Source organism: Schistocerca piceifrons, chromosome 3 (assembly GCF_021461385.2).
Source record: "Schistocerca piceifrons isolate TAMUIC-IGC-003096 chromosome 3, iqSchPice1.1, whole genome shotgun sequence".
Lineage (NCBI taxonomy): Eukaryota > Metazoa > Arthropoda > Insecta > Orthoptera > Acrididae > Schistocerca > Schistocerca piceifrons.
In genome coordinates, this window is record NC_060140.1 from 289159500 (window position 1) to 289177398 (window position 17899).

Here is a 17899-nt window from a genome sequence, read left to right on the forward strand (position 1 = left end):
AAAACCCAGGCAATCATCATAGGCCGTACCACTCGCTCCTTTCGCCTCCAAGATTTCTACCTCACCCTTTATGGTCGTCCTATCCAACTCACCCCCACCCTGAAATACCTTGGCCTCACCCTTGACCGACACCTCACCTGGCCCCTCATCTCCTGACCATCCAGCAGAAAGCCCATTCCCGCCTCCGCCTGCTGAAACTCCTGTCCGGCCGGACATGGGGATTGCATCCTTCTACCATCCTCCACACCTACAAATCCCTCATCCGTCCTATCCTCTGTTATGCCAGCGTCGCCTGGATCTCCGCCCCCACCCGCTTTTACAAGGTTCTCCAAGTCCTTGAACGCCATGCGCTCCGCCTTGCCTTCCGTATCCGCCTTCCTTCCCCCACACGGCTCCTGTATGAACTGATCCCCTTCCCCCACCTCCTCTTGTTCCTCCAACTTCTCCGCATCCTTTACATTGTTCGCAGGGTTGATCCCCCCCACCCTCTGGTTTCCTCCTTCCTCTCCACCCCCCGCCCGTTGCCGCGCCTCTATCGCTGTATCCCTCCCTCTCTCCACCTCCACACCCTCCATCTCCTTCATCAGGGCAATTTCCAACGCCTCCCCCTCCCGGATGACGAACTTCGCCGTGACATATACCCTTCCTTCCAACTATAACCCGGCCTTGTTCCCCCTCCCCTCCCCAGGGCCCCCTTCTCCTCTTTCCTCCTTCTCCCAGAGCGGATTTTCCTCCATCCCCCCCTCCCCGGAGACCCTGCACCCCATACTTGCCTCTCTCCTTCCCACATCCCTCCCTACCTGGCCCTCTTCCGAGCACCCCCCATTCCCCTCCCCCATCTCTTCCCCTCCCTCCCTTCTTCAGGTCTCCCTCATCTCCTTGAACCTGGCAGATCCTCTGTATTGATCATCATCAGTGTGCCACGTCAGTGTTGTGTTTCGTGCTGTTTCTCGTGTGCGTCAAGAGGTGTGATTTTAATTGTGTACTGCCTTGAGGTTCGCCGTCAGTGTTACGTTGTGTGCTATGCCATCCGTCAACACCTTTATGCTCCAGTCATACTGTGCCTTGTGTTCTTTTAATCGTCGCAGTGTGTGGCTTTTTGTGTGTGCTACTTTTAAACAGTTTTTTATCTCCATTTTACAGTCACCCCGTTTTTTTGTATATTGCCTTCCATGATGTTCTCCCTTTTTTATATCTATGTTCGCCTTCTTCTCTCCTTTGCTGTTTTTAAATGTCTTCTATTGTTTTGTTCTATGTCTTTCGGCTGAAGAGCAGCGCATATGCTGCTGCCAGCCCGCCCCGATGGGGAATTGAAATACAATAAAGAAAAAAAAAAAAAAACCTTGACTCATGTTTCATACCTTAATATAAATTACGATGTTCATTGTCCCCTGGCCGTCTTCTGAAGAAGATAGATTTATATCTATTGAAACCTAGGTAAAGATTACTTTATCCTTTGCAACTGGTCGGCTGCTCTTAATCTGATTGCATTTTTTTAGTGTATTACTTACATTTTTTGGTAGTTTCGTTGTGTGGCACACAGAGCACAGTAACAAGCTTAAGTGTTAAGTTGTAATGTAGTTACTTGTTCTGCAACATTCTGCGTCATCCCATACCAGCGGTTGGAAACTAACAGCAGGCAGATTAGAGAATTACCGTCCAATGCGTGGGCTGCCATTAACCACGCAATTCAAGAGACTGCATTTCGAGTGGTGCCACGACCTGGAAGCGTGGCCTATTGATGAATTACGTGAAATATATTCGCAGTTGCGCATATGAGCAACCGTCAGCTGTATAATGGAATGACGACAGTCAAAATTTGTGTCGAACTGGAACTCGACACCGTATTTCCCGTTTATCACCATTCGGCTATCCGAGCACGACTCGCGGTTAGACCCGGACTTCCTTATGTCGTCAACCATGTTTCTACAGCCTGCACTCGCACATCCATTATGTATATTACCGTACAGGGGAGACATTTTAATTATACTTCGCTTGGCCGGTTTCTGCGGGTAAATATGATATTGCAGTGCCTGTGTTATTCAGACTACGGCGGAACCTTCAACTGTGGAATGGAATCACGAGATTGAAAAATTGTGCCGGACCGGGACCCGAGCGATCACTCGCGATAAGAGGTAAACCCGGGTTCGAGTCCCGGTTTGCAGATCTTTCCATTTTCGTCATTCCATTAAATAGCTGATGGTTGTCCATATTCGCAATTGTGAATACATTTCATGCATTTCGTAACTGCTGTAGTTTCCGCAGTGCCTGTTCCTTCAGACATGCATGCATGTTCGAAGGAACTTTGCTTCGTACTTCTGAATAACACAGGGACTGCGATGTTGTACTGATGAATTACGTCGCATTATGTTCAGCCACGAACAGCGATCTACACTGCCCTGGATGACTATCGTCAACGAGTATGAAAGCGACCTGGAAAGCGAAGCTGTTATTCCAATATTTTGGAAAGACATAGCGGTGTTACTCCTAGCGTCGTGGTGTGGGAAGTCATCGGGTATGACTTCAGACCACGGTTGATAGTGATTGAGGACACTCTCGTGGCACAACAGTATGTCATGGATATTTTGCGTCCACATGCGTTATGTCTCACGTGACAATATCATGGTGCCATTTCTCAACGGGACAAAGCTTGTCCATATATGGCACTTTTCTCTGTGAACGGCCTTCGTGATGCTGAGGTATTCCCATCATCAGCAAGAACCCCATATCTGTCCCGTACGGAACCTTCATGAGATCGGCAAGGACGGCACTTCCGCTATTACACTGGAGCAATTGTAGTAGTTGTAGGCTAGCTTGCATCAGGACAGAGTACAATGGCGTTGTGACACCCTTCCCAATCGAATCAGTGCATGCATCCGGGTTAGAGAGGGTGCAACGTCATAATGATAAGTGGGTTCATACCACCATATTCTTTGGAAACTTGACTCGATTTGTAATCACTGGAGTAACATCACGTACCCTCTCAACCCGTGGAGTTTCATTTCGTTCCCTCCTCTATTTCTGAGCGCCTCACTTTTCTTGTCAGTCATTTTATTTTAAGATACCATTTTACTCAGTTACAGCAGTTGATGTGGCGAATTTACTGACATACCAGAGAAATGTTTAAAGCTTATAGCTGCATAATTTTGACGAGCTTTTTTTAATGGGCTTAAATTATTTTTTATGTAGCAATGGTAAAGGCCTTCGAATAGGACTTCTACGATATAAGATGTTTGGAATTTGATCAAATCATAACAGATTAACAGCGCTGTAAACCATTGTATCACTATTAGTAGAGCAGGTTCTACAAACGTCTGCTGCACCAAATGTTCAGGTTTTTGACCAATAATCCTTTGCACAGACAGTATTGTAAAGCTGCAGAATATTAATCCTTTATATGGTATTAAAATACCGAGCTCTGTTATCTTAAACTTCCATCGCATTTCATACAGTTTTCCATTGATGTATTGTGAAATGGCGTTAGGTATCTGACCTTCACATTAAAGTTCCTTTCAGTGGTCTTTATGCCTCGTGACACTAACATACTCTGAAGTGGCGAAAATTATAGGATACTTCCCAATATCGTATCGGACCCGGGAGAGTGCAGCAAGCTCGACGTGACATGGACTCAAGTTGTTGAATGTCTCCTGCAAAAATATTATGCCATGATGCCTCTATAGCCGTCCATAACTGCGAAAGTGTTGCCGGTGTAGGATTTTGTGCACAAACTGACCTCTCGATTATGTCCCACAAATGTACGAAGGTATTCGAGTTGGGCGATCTGGGTGGCCAGATCATTCGCTCGAATTATCCAGAATGTTCTTCAAATCAATCGTGAACAGTTGTGGCCCGTTGATACGCCGCACTGTCATTTTCAAAAATTTCGTCCTTGTTTTGGAACGTGAAACCCATGAATAGCTTTAAATGGTCTCCAAGTAACCTAACATAACCACTTCCAGACAATGGTCGGTTCTGTTGGACCAGAGGACCAACACCATTATGGAACCACCATCAGCTTTCACAGTGCCTTGTTGACAACTCGGTTCCATGGGTTCGTGGAGTCTGTGCCACATTCTTACAACTGAAGCACACTGGACTCGCATTCAGGAGGACGACGGTTCAATCCCGTGCCCGGCCATCTTGATTTTGGTTTCCGTGATTTCCCTAAATCGCTCCACGCAAATGCCAGGCTGGTCCTTTTGAAAGCGCATGGCCGACTTCCTTCCCCGTCCTTCCCTAAAACGATGAGACCGATGACCTCGCTGTTTGGTTTCTTCCCCCAAACAACCAGACCCAACCCAACAACTGAAATTGGGGCTTATCTGACAGGGCCACGGTTTTCCAGCCCACTAGGGTCCAGCCAATGTGGTCACGAGCCCAGGGGCAGGCGCTGCAGGCAATATCGTGCTGATAGTAAAGCAGTTCACGTGGGTCGTCTGCTGACACATTAACGCCAGATTTCGCCGCACTGACCTAACGGAAACAGTTCTACGCCAGTCAATGAGATTCATGTCGAAGTCTGGAGACACCCCAGACAGTGGAGGGATGCCGACCTGACTATCGCCTATCATACGACCCGACAACCAGGAGTGATGGTCTGGGATGCCATTTATTTTCACAGCAGGACCCCTTTGGCTGTCATCTGCGTAACTCTGACAGCACATCGATACGTCGATGATATCTTACGCCCCATTATTTGCCCTCCATGGCAAGCCATCCCGGACTTACCATTCAGCAAGATAATGCCCTACCGCACAAGGCGAGGATTCCTCCAACCAGTTCGGAAGTTTGACAGTCTAACGCAACAGTCGGACAGAATTTGGCACGATATCCCTCAGGAGGACATCCAACAACTCTATCAATCAGTGTCATGCCGAGTTAACAGCTTGCAAAAGGGACAGACGTGAACCAAAGCGTTATTGACTTGCTCAATTTGTGAAGCCCTTTTTTCGTGAATAAATCATCCAAACTTTCTGAAACCGTAATCATTTGTTTGTCTATACATATACATCACATCTACCACTTTTCGTCCCGTTCGGATGGTTACAAATGCATCAGGGACATTTCAACTTCTCTAAAGCTTCATCATCATCATCATCATCATCATCATCATCATCATCATCATTTAAGACTGATTATGCCTTTCAGCGTTCAGTCTGGAGCATAGCCCCCCTTATACAGTTCCTCCATGATCCCCTATTCAGTGCTAACATTGGTGCCTCTTCTGATGTTAAACCTATTACTTCAAAATCATTCTTAACCGAATCCAGGTACCTTCTCCTCGGTCTGCCCCGACTCCTCCTACCCTCTACTGCTGAATCCATGAGTCTCTTGGGTAACCTTGCTTCTCCCATGCGTGTAACATGACCCCACCATCTAAGCCTGTTCGCCCTGACTGCTACATCTATAGAGTTCATTCCCAGCTTTTCTTTGATTTCCTCATTGTGGACACCCTCCTGCCATTGTTCCCATCTACTAGTACCTGCAATCATCCTAGCTACTTTCATATCCGTAACCTCAACCTTGTTGATAAGGTAACCTGAATCCACCCAGCTTTCGCTCCCATACAACAAAGTTGGCCGAAAGATTGAACGGTGCACAGATAACTTAGTCTTGGTACTGCCTTCCTTCTTGCAGAAGAGAGTAGATCGTAGCTGAGCGCTCACTGCATTAGCTTTGCTACACCTCGCTTCCAGTTCTTTCACTATGTTGCCATTCTGTGAGAATATGCATCCTAAGTACTTGAAACCATCCACCTCTTCTAACTTTGTTCCTCCTATTTGGCACTCAATCCGTTTATATTTCTTTCCCACTGACATTACTTTCGTTTTGGAGATGCTAATCTTCATACCATAGTCCTTACATTTCTGATCTAGCTCTGAAATATTACTTTGCAAACTTTCAATCGAATCTGCCATCACAACTAAGTCATCCGCGTATGCAAGACTGCTTATTTTGTGTTCACATATCTTTATCTCGCCCAGCCAGTCTATTGTTTTCAACATATGATCCATAAATAATATGAACAACAGTGGAGACAGGTTGCAGCCTTGTCTTACCTCTGAAACTACTCTGAACCATGAACTCAATTTACCGTCAACCCTAACTACTACCTGACTATCCATGTAAAGACCTTTAATTGCTTGCAAAAGTTTGCCTCCTATTCCATAATCTTGTAGAACAGACAATAACTTCCTCCTAGGAACCCGGTCATATGCCTTTTCTAGATCTATAAAGCATAGATACAATTCCCTGTTCCACTCATAACACTTCTCCATTATTTGCCGTAAGCTAAAGATCTGGCCCTGACAACCTCTAAGAGGCCTAAACCCACACTGATTTTCATCCAATTGGTCCTCAACTAATACTCGCACTTTCCTTTCAATAATACCTGAGAAGATTTTACCCACAACGCTGATTAAAGAGATACCTCTGTAGTTGTTACAATCTTTTCTGTTTCCACGTTTAAAGATTGGTGTGATTACTGCTTTTGTCCAGTCTGATGGAACCTGTCGCCACTCCCAGGCCATTTCAATTATCCTGTGTAGCCGTTTAAGACCTGAGATTCCACTGTATTTGATGAGTTCCGACTTAATTTCATCCACCCCAGCCGCTTTATTGCACTGCAATCTACTGACCATTTTTTCCACTTCCTCAAATGTGATCCTATTTCCATCATCATTCCTATCCCATTCTACCTCGAAATCTGAAACATTACTGATCGCATTTTCACCTACATTGAGCAACTCTTCAAAATATTCCCTCCATCTGCCCAAGGCATCCACAGGATTCACCAGCAGTTTTCCTGACCTGTCCAAAATACTTGTCATTTCCTTCTTACCTCCCTTTCGAAGACTGCTAATTACACTCCAGAATGGTTTTCCACCAGCTTGACCCATAGTCTCCAACCTGTTTCCAAAGTCTTCCCACGATTTCTTCTTGGATGCTGCAATTATCTGTTTGGCTTTGTTTCTTTCTTCAACATAACTTTCTCTGTCTACCTGGGTTCTGGTATGTGGCCATTTTTGATACGCCTTCTTTTTCCTTTTACAAGCTGCCTTGACTGTATCATTCCACCAAGCTGTTTGCTTCATCCTACTTTTACACACTACTGTTCCAAGACAATCTTTAGCCACTTCTAGTACTGTGTCCCTGTACCTTGTCCATTCCTTTTCCAATGACTGTAATTGACTACATTCAACTAACTGGTACCTTTCTGAGATCGCTGTTATGTACTTGTGCCTGATTTCCTTATCCTGAAGTTTCTCCACTCTTATCCTCCTACATATGGACCTGACCTCCTGCACTTTTGGCCTCACTATCCCAATTTCACTGCAGATTAAATAATGATCAGTGTCATCAAAGAATCCCCTGAATACACGTGTGTCCCTCACTGCCTTCCTGAATTCCTGATCTGTTATTATATAGTCAATGACAGATCTGGTTCCCCTGCCTTCCCAAGTATACCGGTGAATGTTCTTATGTTTAAAAAAGGAGTTTGTGATTACTAAGCCCATACTGGCACAGAAATCCAAGAGTTGTTTCCCGTTCCTGTTGGCCTCCATATCCTCTCCAAATTTACCCATAACCTTTTCATACCCTTCTGTTCGATTTCCAATCCTGGCGTTAAAATCACCCATGAGCAGAACACTGTCCTTGTCCTTTACTCTAACAACTACATCACTGAGTGCCTCATAAAAACTATCCATCTTATCTTGATCTGTCCCTTCACAATGCGAATGTACTGACACAATCCTAATTTTCTTGCTAGACACTGTCAAATCTATCCACATCAGTCGTTCGTTTACATACCTTATTGCAACTACGCTGGGTTCCATTTCTTTTCTGATGTAAAGCCCTACACCCCATTGTGCTATTCCTGCTTTGACTCCGGACAGGTAGACCTTGTATTCTCCCACTTCCTCTTCTTTCTCACCCATTACCCGAATGTCACTAACAGCTAAAACGTCCAGCCCCATCTTACTTGAAGCCTCTGCCAGTTCTACCTTCTTCCCAGAGTAGCCCCCATTGATATTAATAGCTCCCCATCTCATTACCATTTGTTTGCCAAGTCGTATCTTAGGAGTCCCTGGTTTGTCAGTTAGAGGTGGGACTCCGTCACTTCCAAAGGTCCGAGGCATTTTGCTTTGATTGTTGCCAGCATCATATTTAAAGTACCAGGGAAGCAGGTTGCTAGCCTTACTTGCCCCGAGTCCCATTGGGTTTTACCCCTAACGGCTGAGGGACTAACCGGTGGATTTGGTAGTCTTTGCCGTACGAGCACAAAGGTGACCACGACTCAGAATAAGTCCGAGATGCCCAGCCTTATTCCAAAGTAACTGGTATCCCGACTGTCGGGACCACTTACTTGGCCACTCATACGTTGCCCGTGGTTCATGAACTAGGACATGACTACAGGAACCCACACCATGAACAAAGCTTCCCTAGTCGAATTTTGGCATGTGATTATGAAGTGAAAACGCGAAGAAACAATCATAGTAAAAGCAAAACAGGCAGATTCTACATCTACATCTACATGGTTACTCTGCAATTCACACTTAAGTGTCTGACAGAGGGTTCATCGAACCATTTTCATACTACTACTCTACCATTCCACTCTCGAATGGCGCGTGGGAAAAAGGAACACCTAAATCTCTCCGTTAGAGCTCTGATTTCTCTTATTTTGTTATGATGATCATTCCTCCCTACGTAGGTGGGTGTCAACAAAATATTTTCGCAATCGGAAGAGAAAGTTGGTGATTGAAATTTCGTAAATAGATCTCGCGGCAAAGAAAACCGCCTTTGTTTCAGTGACTGCCACCCCAACTCACATATCACATCAGTGACACTCTAACCCCTACTGCGCGATAACACGAAACGAGCTGCCCTTCTTTGCACTTTCTCGATGTCCACCGTCAATCCTACCAGGTAAAGATCCGACACCGCGCAGCAATATTCCAGCAGAGGACGGACAAGTGTAATGTAGGCTGTCTTTTGAGTGGGTTTGTCGCATCTATCTAAGTGTTCTGCCAACGAAGCGCAGTCTTTGTTTCGCCTTTCCCACAATATTATCTATGTGATTTTTCCAATTTAAGTTGCTCGTAATTGTATTTCCTAGGTATTTAGTCGAATTGACGGCCCTTAGATTTGTGCGATTTATCGTATACGCAAAATTTATCGGATTTCTTTTAGTACACATGTGGATGACCTCGCACTTCTCTTTGTTTAGTGCCAATTGACGTTTTTCGCACCATACAGAAATTCTCTCCAGATCATTTTGTAATTGGGATTGATCGTCTGATGATTTTACTAAACGGTAAATTACAGAGTCATCTGCAAACATCTAAGGGGGCTGTTCAGATTATCACCTAGATTATTTATGTAAATCAGGAACAGCAGAGGGCCTAGGACACTACCATGCGGAACGCCAGATATCACTTCTGTTCTACTCGATGTTTTACCGTCTATCACTACGAACTGTGACCTCTCTGAGAGGAAATCACGAATCCAGTCACACAACTGAGACGATATTCCATATGGACGTAATTTGATTAACAGTCGCTTTCGAGGAACGGTATCAAAAGCCTTCCGGAAATCTAGAATATGGAATCGGTCTGAGATCCCTTGTCGACAGCACTCATTACTTCATGGGAATAAATAACTGTGTTGCTCAAGAACGATATTTTCTGAGTCCGTGTTGGTTATGTATCATTAAGTCATTTGCTTCAGGGTGATTCATAATGTTCGAGTAGCTCCGTAATTCAATGGGTTACTCCTATTTCCTTTCTTGAATATTGGTGTGACCGTTGCTACTTTCCAGTCTTTAGGAACAGACCTTTTGTTAAGTGAGCGATTGTATATGATTGCTAAGAAAGGCGCTATTGTGTCTGCATACTCTGAAAGGTATGGTATACCATCTGGATCGGCAGACTTGCCTTTCTTCAGTGATTTGAGTTGTTTCGCAACACCTAAGATATCTACTTTTATGTCACTCATGGTGACAGCTGTACTGACGAACAGGGACCGTCGGGAATTGTGAAAAGTGCTCGTAAAAAAGTCACGTGGAATCATCGGAAGGAGTCATCTGTAAGTTCCAAAATACTAGCCGCACACTAGCACAATGAGTGTGCGTATCTGGTTAAAAGGATGGGGTGTAGTGGCTGAGCAAGTCCTCATCAGGTAGACATTTCTGAAGTCAGCCCTAAGCGACGCCTAAGGTTGTGTGAAAAACACCGTCACTTGGCAGTGGACGACTGGAAAGACTGTTTTGGAATCATGAATCATGATATGCCCTTTGACAATCCGATGGTAGGGCGAATGCGTGGAGAAAATTACCTGCCATCATATGTGATGCCAACAATGACATACAGAGAAGGTGGTATTAGGGTATGGGGTGTAATTTGTAGTTGGGATGTGGTTCCCTTATTGCACTTAAGAAAACGCTAAATGTGGAAGGATATGAACATACTTTGCAACATTGTATACTGCATACAAGACGAACAGTTCGTAGATGACGCCTGTCTGTATCTGCTGACAAAGCACTACATTGTTAAGCAGCATGCGTGAGGCAGTTGTTTGTGGTCAATAAGTTTCCTGAGTGGGCCGACGTGCCTAGAGTCCTGATCTGATACCAATGAAACACCATTGGGATGAGTTAGAACATCAACTCCGCTCCAGACCCCGGTGTCCACCATCAATATCTTCTCTAGTTTCGACTTTTGAGGAGGAGTGGGATGCCTTTCCTCACAGATATTCAGACACCTCGTTGAAAGTGTCCCCAGCAGAGTTCAGGCCCCGAAAAAAGGCGAAGAGTGGGCACTCCCCATAATAATGTCTGCTAGTAGGTGTCTGGGTACTTTTGATCAGATAATGTATGTACACATATATGCCAGATTTTACTGAGTTTGGCTAAAGTATAAAGTATTCAGGAGAATGTTGTATTTTCTATCTCTTTGCACTAGCGACCTTGGGCGGTGCTGCGTTCGGCATGGTGCTGGGATGGTCAGCCCCCGCGCTCGAGATGCTGAAGGCGGAAGCCATGTACACGGACGAAGAGCTGTCGTGGGTGGCGGGCATTCCGCCGCTGGGGTCGCTGGTGTCGATGATGCTGATGGCGCTGACGCTGGACCGGTTCGGCCGCAAGGCGGTGATGCTGGCGCTGGTGCCGCCGTTCGTGCTGGGCTGGCTGCTGCTCGCCTTCTTCCGCAGCATCCCGCTGCTGCTGGCCGGCCGCTTCATCACCGGCTTCTGCGGCGCCGGCTACTGCACCGCCGCCCCCGTCTACACGGGCGAGATCGCCGAGAAGCAGATACGCGGCGCGCTAGGCGTCTTTTACCAGCTGATGCTCACCCTCGGTACAGTACACTCTCTGAACGTTTTTATGTTAGAGGAAACCAGTTCTGTGCACTCAGAGCAGCTATTGTCTTACACTGTCGAGTGACATTACCACGACTACCACCCGCTACTACCAACAGTAACCGCTATTCTCAGCAAGGGTAACATTCATTTCACAAGACTTTCTGCAAACATGACTTCACTTTGTCACCCGCAATCTCAATACTCGCAGGAGCTGCTATCGACTTTGTAAGGATATGAATGTCATTGCTTCTCCTTTCACTCACAGCAATGTAAGCTGTCGTCATAGGCTCCCGCCTAACCACACATTCGAAAAATTGCCAAATATTTATTTCACCATTCGCTGTTTAATCAGACGGAAATGTGAATAACATCGAATATTGCAGAACACACTATAGTTCAATTCTTTTATCTTGGCGGCTCGCGCATGCCCACCCAGACGCGGGAGGTTGCTGCGTTGCCAGTTGCACACGACGCACGCGCCAAGAGAAGCAGCGCCATAGTATAGTATAGTCTACAAACTTAGTTTAGGTGGGAGCGCGCATTTCATGAAGTAAAGCCACCACGGCCGCATTAACCCTTTCGCTGCTACAGAGACGTGCTCCCCGCATTCCGCGCTGTGCGCCGAGTTCACCACTGCACTGCTCGCCTGTGCAGACACATGGTGTTCCGACTGCTTTGACACACTTATCATTCGATTTCACAAAAACTATTTGGCCCAAAAATTTGATTTTTACACATCTGCTTGACTGATACCATCCCCCCATAAATAACTTAATTTTGTTTCGATGTTCGACGGCCGGCCGGTGTGGCCGTGCGGTTCTAAGCGCTTCAGTCTGGAACCGCGTGACCTCTACGGTCGCAGGTTCGAATCCTGCCTCGGGCATGGATGTGTGTGATGTCCTTAGGTTAGTTGGCTCTGAGCTCTATGGGACTTAACATCTATGATCATCAGTCCCCTATAACTTAGAACTACTTAAACCTAACTAACCTAAGGACATCACACACATCCATGCCCGAGGCAGGATTCGAACCTGCGACCGTAGCAGTCGCGCGGCTCCGGACTGAGCGCCTAGAACCGCTAGACCACCGCGGCCGGCTTAGGTTAGTTAGGTTTAAGTAGTTATAAGTTCTAGGGGACAGATGACCACAGATGTTAAGTCCCATAGTGCTCAGAGCCATTTGAACCATTTTTTTTATGTTCAACGCAGTTATTGTGCAGCATTAAATGTAGTAAACCACTGCACGAAATTTTGAAAAGTTTTTAGAGGTAAAAGTCCATAGCGTATACTTTCCGTGTGGTCGATTTTACTTGCCACAATGTTGAGAATGAAATGTGGACAAGATACCTAAATTTCATATAAAATTTACTGTATAGCAATATCTCATTTAATTTAAGTACCAGATAGGTGTCGTATGTAATATTGAGAAATATTCCATCTTTAGCGACTGTAACAAAAGTTTTATTTACACTACGCGCGTTTGGCTTTATTTGGATTGATACAAACACCGTTCCTTGCTATCGCCTGAATTAGGAGGCTTATTGCTTGTTTGCTTTAATTAATTAATAGAATATGAAGCAATTGGTATAAGGAATGCATTTTCCAAACTTTCTATAAAAGAAAGTGTGCTATCAAGACATTGCTTTTGTTCTATTACTTTATTTATGACTGAACGTTTCTAAAACTGAAGACACTCGTCCGTGCTCTGCACTGCAGTCGAGCTCTAGCGACGTCATTCTCTGTTCATTGGCTGACTGTGTTTTGTGAAGTCAGATGCGCAGAACGAACCTAAACTCGGCCGCCGTCATAAATGACGCGCACTATAGTATTACAATCCTAAGAAAGTTACAGAATGTGTTACCAACGCTAAGATGAAAAAAAGTTGCGTGTAGCAGGATGCTTCATTCTTCGAATCCGCAAACCAATTACGCTAGCACTTCGTTATCTGATATTAGTCTGCTGGATATCATACCATCTCTCGAAGGCTTAAATCGTTGATGCATTATAAGCTGACATTTAATGACAATTGTGACAGGTTTGTGATGAATTTTTAATGCAGCGTCACCTTGAAACAGCATGCCGCGAATTATAATACAAGCGAGTTTCAAGCATAATTTGTATAATATTGGCCGGCCGTTGTGACCGAGCGGTTCTAGGTGCTTCAGTCCGGAAGTGCGCTGCTGCTACGGTCGCAGGCTCGAATCCTGCCTCGGGCATGGATGTGTGTGACATCCTTAGATTAGTTAGGTTAAGTAGTTCTAAGTCTAGGGGACTGATGACCTCAGATGTTAAGTCCCATAGTGCTCAGAGCCATTTGAACCATGTCTATAATATTGACAACAACTCACTCCTGAGAGAGTACACTTATACGAAAGAATTAACCATCGATAAATCGTTATGTGACGTTTAATTTATAAAAATAATTACAATAATCGTAATTAGAACGGCGTGATTTCGTAAATCTCCGATAAGCGGCGTGATGTCTTGTGAGAGCAAACGTTAACAAAAGTCGACAGCAGTCCTTCGACTGTCGATATTGGGCGTGACATCAAAATGATGCTATGGTTGCAGAAAGTTTTGTGTAATGGGTGTCCCTCTTCCACCACACATAGTGACTAGGCGAGTTCCAGCGATTCCAACAGTTATTGACAAGGCTCCACGGAAAAATGGTTCAAATGGCAAAGAGGGTAACACTTAAAACACTGCTTTGAGGAACACTATTCACCCGCTCAAAACGATCAGACATCGAGCAACTAACTAGTGTCCTAAAAGCCGCTGAGACAGGAAAGTCCGTTTGAAGATGGGGAGTTGGCCACGAAAGCCTCAGTGATGCGGTTGTGCGACAATACAGTGTCTCCAGTAAGCCAAATAGCCACGCCCACATGCACTTATGACTACCCAGCAGTTGTCAACCGCACTGAACTTGGAATGGGACGCCCTACCACAAGAAGTTTTTACTAACCTTGAGGCCAGCAAGGGCGCACGTTGCAGAGAATGTCGTCCTATTAAGAACTATGTCCCGTCGTTTTAACGTCCATGCGACCATCATGAACTGCGGTGATTTCAGCGCAAAAAATGGCTCTGAGCACTATGGGACAACATCTGAGGTCATCAGTCCCCTAGAACTTGTTGTTGTTGTTGTGGTCTTCAGTCCTGAGACTGGTTTGATGCAGCTCTTCATGCTACTCTATCCTGTGCAAGCTTTTTCATCTCCCAGTACCTACTGCAACCTACATCCTTCTGAATCTGCTTAGTGTATTCATCTCTTGGTCTCCCCCTATGATTTTTACCCTCCACGCTGCCCTCCAATACTAAATTGGTGATCCCTTGATGCCTCAGAACATGTCCTACCAACCGATACCTTCTTCTGGTCAAGTTGTGCCACAAACTTCTCTTCTCCCCAATCCTATTCAATACTTCCTCATTAGTTATGTGATCTACCCATCTAATCTTCAGCATTCTTCTGTAGCACCACATTTCAAAAGCTTCTATTCTCTTCTTGTCCAAACTATTTACCGTCCATGTTTCACTTCCATACATGGCTACACTCCATACAAATACTTTCAGAAATAACTTCCTGACACTTAAATCTATACTCGATGTTAACAAATTTCTCTTCTTCAGAAACGCTTTCCTTGCCATTGCCAGTCTACATTTTATATCCTCTCTACTTCGTCCATAATCAGTTATTTGCTCCCCAAATAGCAAAACTCCTTTACTACTTTAAGTGTCTCATTTCCTAATCTAATACCCTCAGCATCACCCGACTTAACTCGACTACATTCCATTATCCTCGTTTTGCTTTTGTTGATGTTCATCTTATATCCTCCCTTCAAGACACAATCCATTCCGTTCAACTGCTCTTCCAAGTCCTTTGCTGTCTCTGACAGAATTACAATGTCATCGGCGAACCTCAAAGTTTTTATTTCTTCTCCATGGATTTTAATACTTACTCCAAATTTTTCTTTTGTTTCCTTTACTACTTGCTCAATATAGAGATTGAATAACATCGGGGAGAGGCTACAACCCTGTCTTACTCCCTTCCCGACCACTGCTTCCCTTTCATGTCCCTCAACTCTTATAACTGCCATCTGGTTTCTGTACAAGTTGTAAATAGCCTTACGCTCCCTGTATTTTACCCCTGCCACCTCTAGAATTTGAAAGAGAGTATTCCAGTCAACATTGTCAAAAGCTTTCTCTAAGTCTACAAATGCTAGAAACGTAGGTTTGCCTTTCCTTAATCTTTCTTCTAAGATAAGTCGTAAGGTCAGTATTGCCTCACGTGTTCCAGTATTTCTACGGAATCCAAACTGATCTTCCCCGAGGTCGGCTTCTACTAGTTTTTCCATTCGTCTGTAAAGAATTCGTGTTAGTACTTTGCAGCTGTGGCTTATTAAACTGATTGTTCGGTAATTTTCACATCTGTCAACACCTGCTTTCTTTGGGATTGGAATTATTATATTCTTCTTGAAGTCTGAGGGTATTTCGCCTGTTTCATACATCTTGCTCACCAGATGGTAGAGTTTTGTCAGGACTGGCTCTCCCAAGGCCGTCAGTAGTTCCAATGGAATGTTGTCTACTCCGGGGGCCTTGTTTCGACTCAGGTCCTTCAGTGCTCTGTCAAACTCTTCACGCAGTATCGTATATCCCATTTCATCTTCATCTACATCCTCTTCCATTTCCATAATGTTGTCCTCAAGTGTATCGCCCTTGTATAGACCCTCTATATACTCCTTCCACCTTTCTGCTTTCCCTTCTTTGCTTAGAACTGGGTTTCCATCTAAGCTCTTGATGTTCATACATGTGGTTCTCTTATCTCCAAAGGTCTCTTTAATTTTCCTGTAGGCAGTATCTATCTTACCCCTAGTGAGATAAGCCTCTACATCCTTACATTTGTCCTGTAGCCATCCCTGCTTAGCCATTTTGCACTTCCTGTCGATCTCATTTTTGAGACGTTTGTATTCCTTTTTGCCTGCTTCATTTACTGCATTTTTATATTTTCTCCTTTCATCATTTAAATTCAATATTTCTTCTGTTACCCAAGGATTTCTACTAACCCTCTTCTTTTTACCTACTTGATCGTCTGCTGCCTTCACTACTTCATCCCTCAGAGCTACCCATTCTTCTTTACTGTATTTCTTTCCCCCATTCCTTTCAATTGTTCCCTTATGCTCTCCCTGAAACTCTGTACAACCTCTGGTTCTTTCATTTTATCCAGGTCCCATCTCCTTAAATTCCCACCTTTTTGCAGTTTCTTCAGTTTTAATCTACAGGTCATAACCAATAGATTGTGGTCAGAGTCCACATCTGCCCCTGGAAATGTCTTACAATTTAAAACCTGGTTCCTAAATCTCTGTCTTACTATTATATAATCTATCTGATACCTTTTAGTATCTCCAGGGTTCTTCCATGTATACAACCTTTTATCATGATTCTTAAACCAAGTGTTAGCTATGATTAAGTTGTGCTCTGTGCAAAATTCTATCAGGCGGCTTCCTCTTTCATTTCTTAGCCCCAATCCATATTCACCTACTACGTTTCCTTCTCTCCCTTTTCCTACACTCGAATTCCAGTCACCCATGACTATTAAATTTTCGTCTCTCTTCACTATCTGAATAATTTCTTTTATTTCATCATACATTTCTTCAATTTCTTCGTCATCTGCAGAGCTAGTTGGCATATAAACTTGTACTACTGTAGTAGGTGTGGGCTTCGTATCTATCTTGGCCACAATAATGCGTTCACTATGCTGTTTGTAGTAGCTTACCCGCATTCCTATTTTCCTATTCATTATTAAACCTACTCCTGCATTACCCCTATTTGACTTTGTGTTTATAAACCTGTAGTCACCTGACCAGAAGTCTTGTTCCTCCTGCCACCGAACTTCACTAATTCCCACAATATCTAACTTTAACCTATCCATTTCCCTTTTTAAATTTTCTAACCTACCTGCCCGATTAAGGGATTTGACATTCCACGCTCCGATCCGTAGAACGCCAGTTTTCTTTCTCCTCATAACGACATCCTCTTGAGTAGTCCCCGCCCGGAGATCCGAATGGGGGACTATTTTACCTCCGGAATATTTTACCCAAGAGGACGCCATCATCATTTAATCATACAGTAAAGCTGCATGCCCTCGGGAAAAATTACGGCCGTAGTTTCCCCTTGCTTTCAGCCGTTCGCAGTACCAGCACAGCAAGGCCGTTTTGGTTATTGTTACAAGGCCAGATCAGTCAATCATCCAGACTGTTGCCCTTGCAACTACTGAAAAGGCTGCTGCCCCTCTTCAGGAACCACACGTTTGTCTGGCCTCTCAACAGATACCCCTCCGTTGTGGTTGTACCTACGGTACGGCTATCTGTATCGCTGAGGCACGCAAGCCTCCCCACCAACGGCAAGGTCCATGGTTCATGAGGGGGCCCCTAGAACTTAGAACTACTTAAACCTAACTAAACTAAGGACATCACACACATCCATGCCCGAGGCAGGATTCGAACCTGCGACCGTAGCGGTCGCGCGGCTCCAGACTGTAGCGCCTAGAA

General features: G+C 44.7%; 1 protein-coding gene across 1 annotated transcript in view; it reads left to right on the plus strand.

Moving 5' to 3' along the window:
* The first annotated feature begins 10987 nt into the window (after positions 1–10987).
* The window catches only part of LOC124788595 (facilitated trehalose transporter Tret1-like), a 59842-nt gene continuing 52930 nt past the window's right edge, over positions 10988–17899 (plus strand). The window contains exon 1 of the mRNA XM_047255865.1: positions 10988–11354. Within this exon, the coding sequence (XP_047111821.1) occupies positions 10988–11354 (367 nt within the window). The remainder of the gene's footprint in view (positions 11355–17899) is intronic.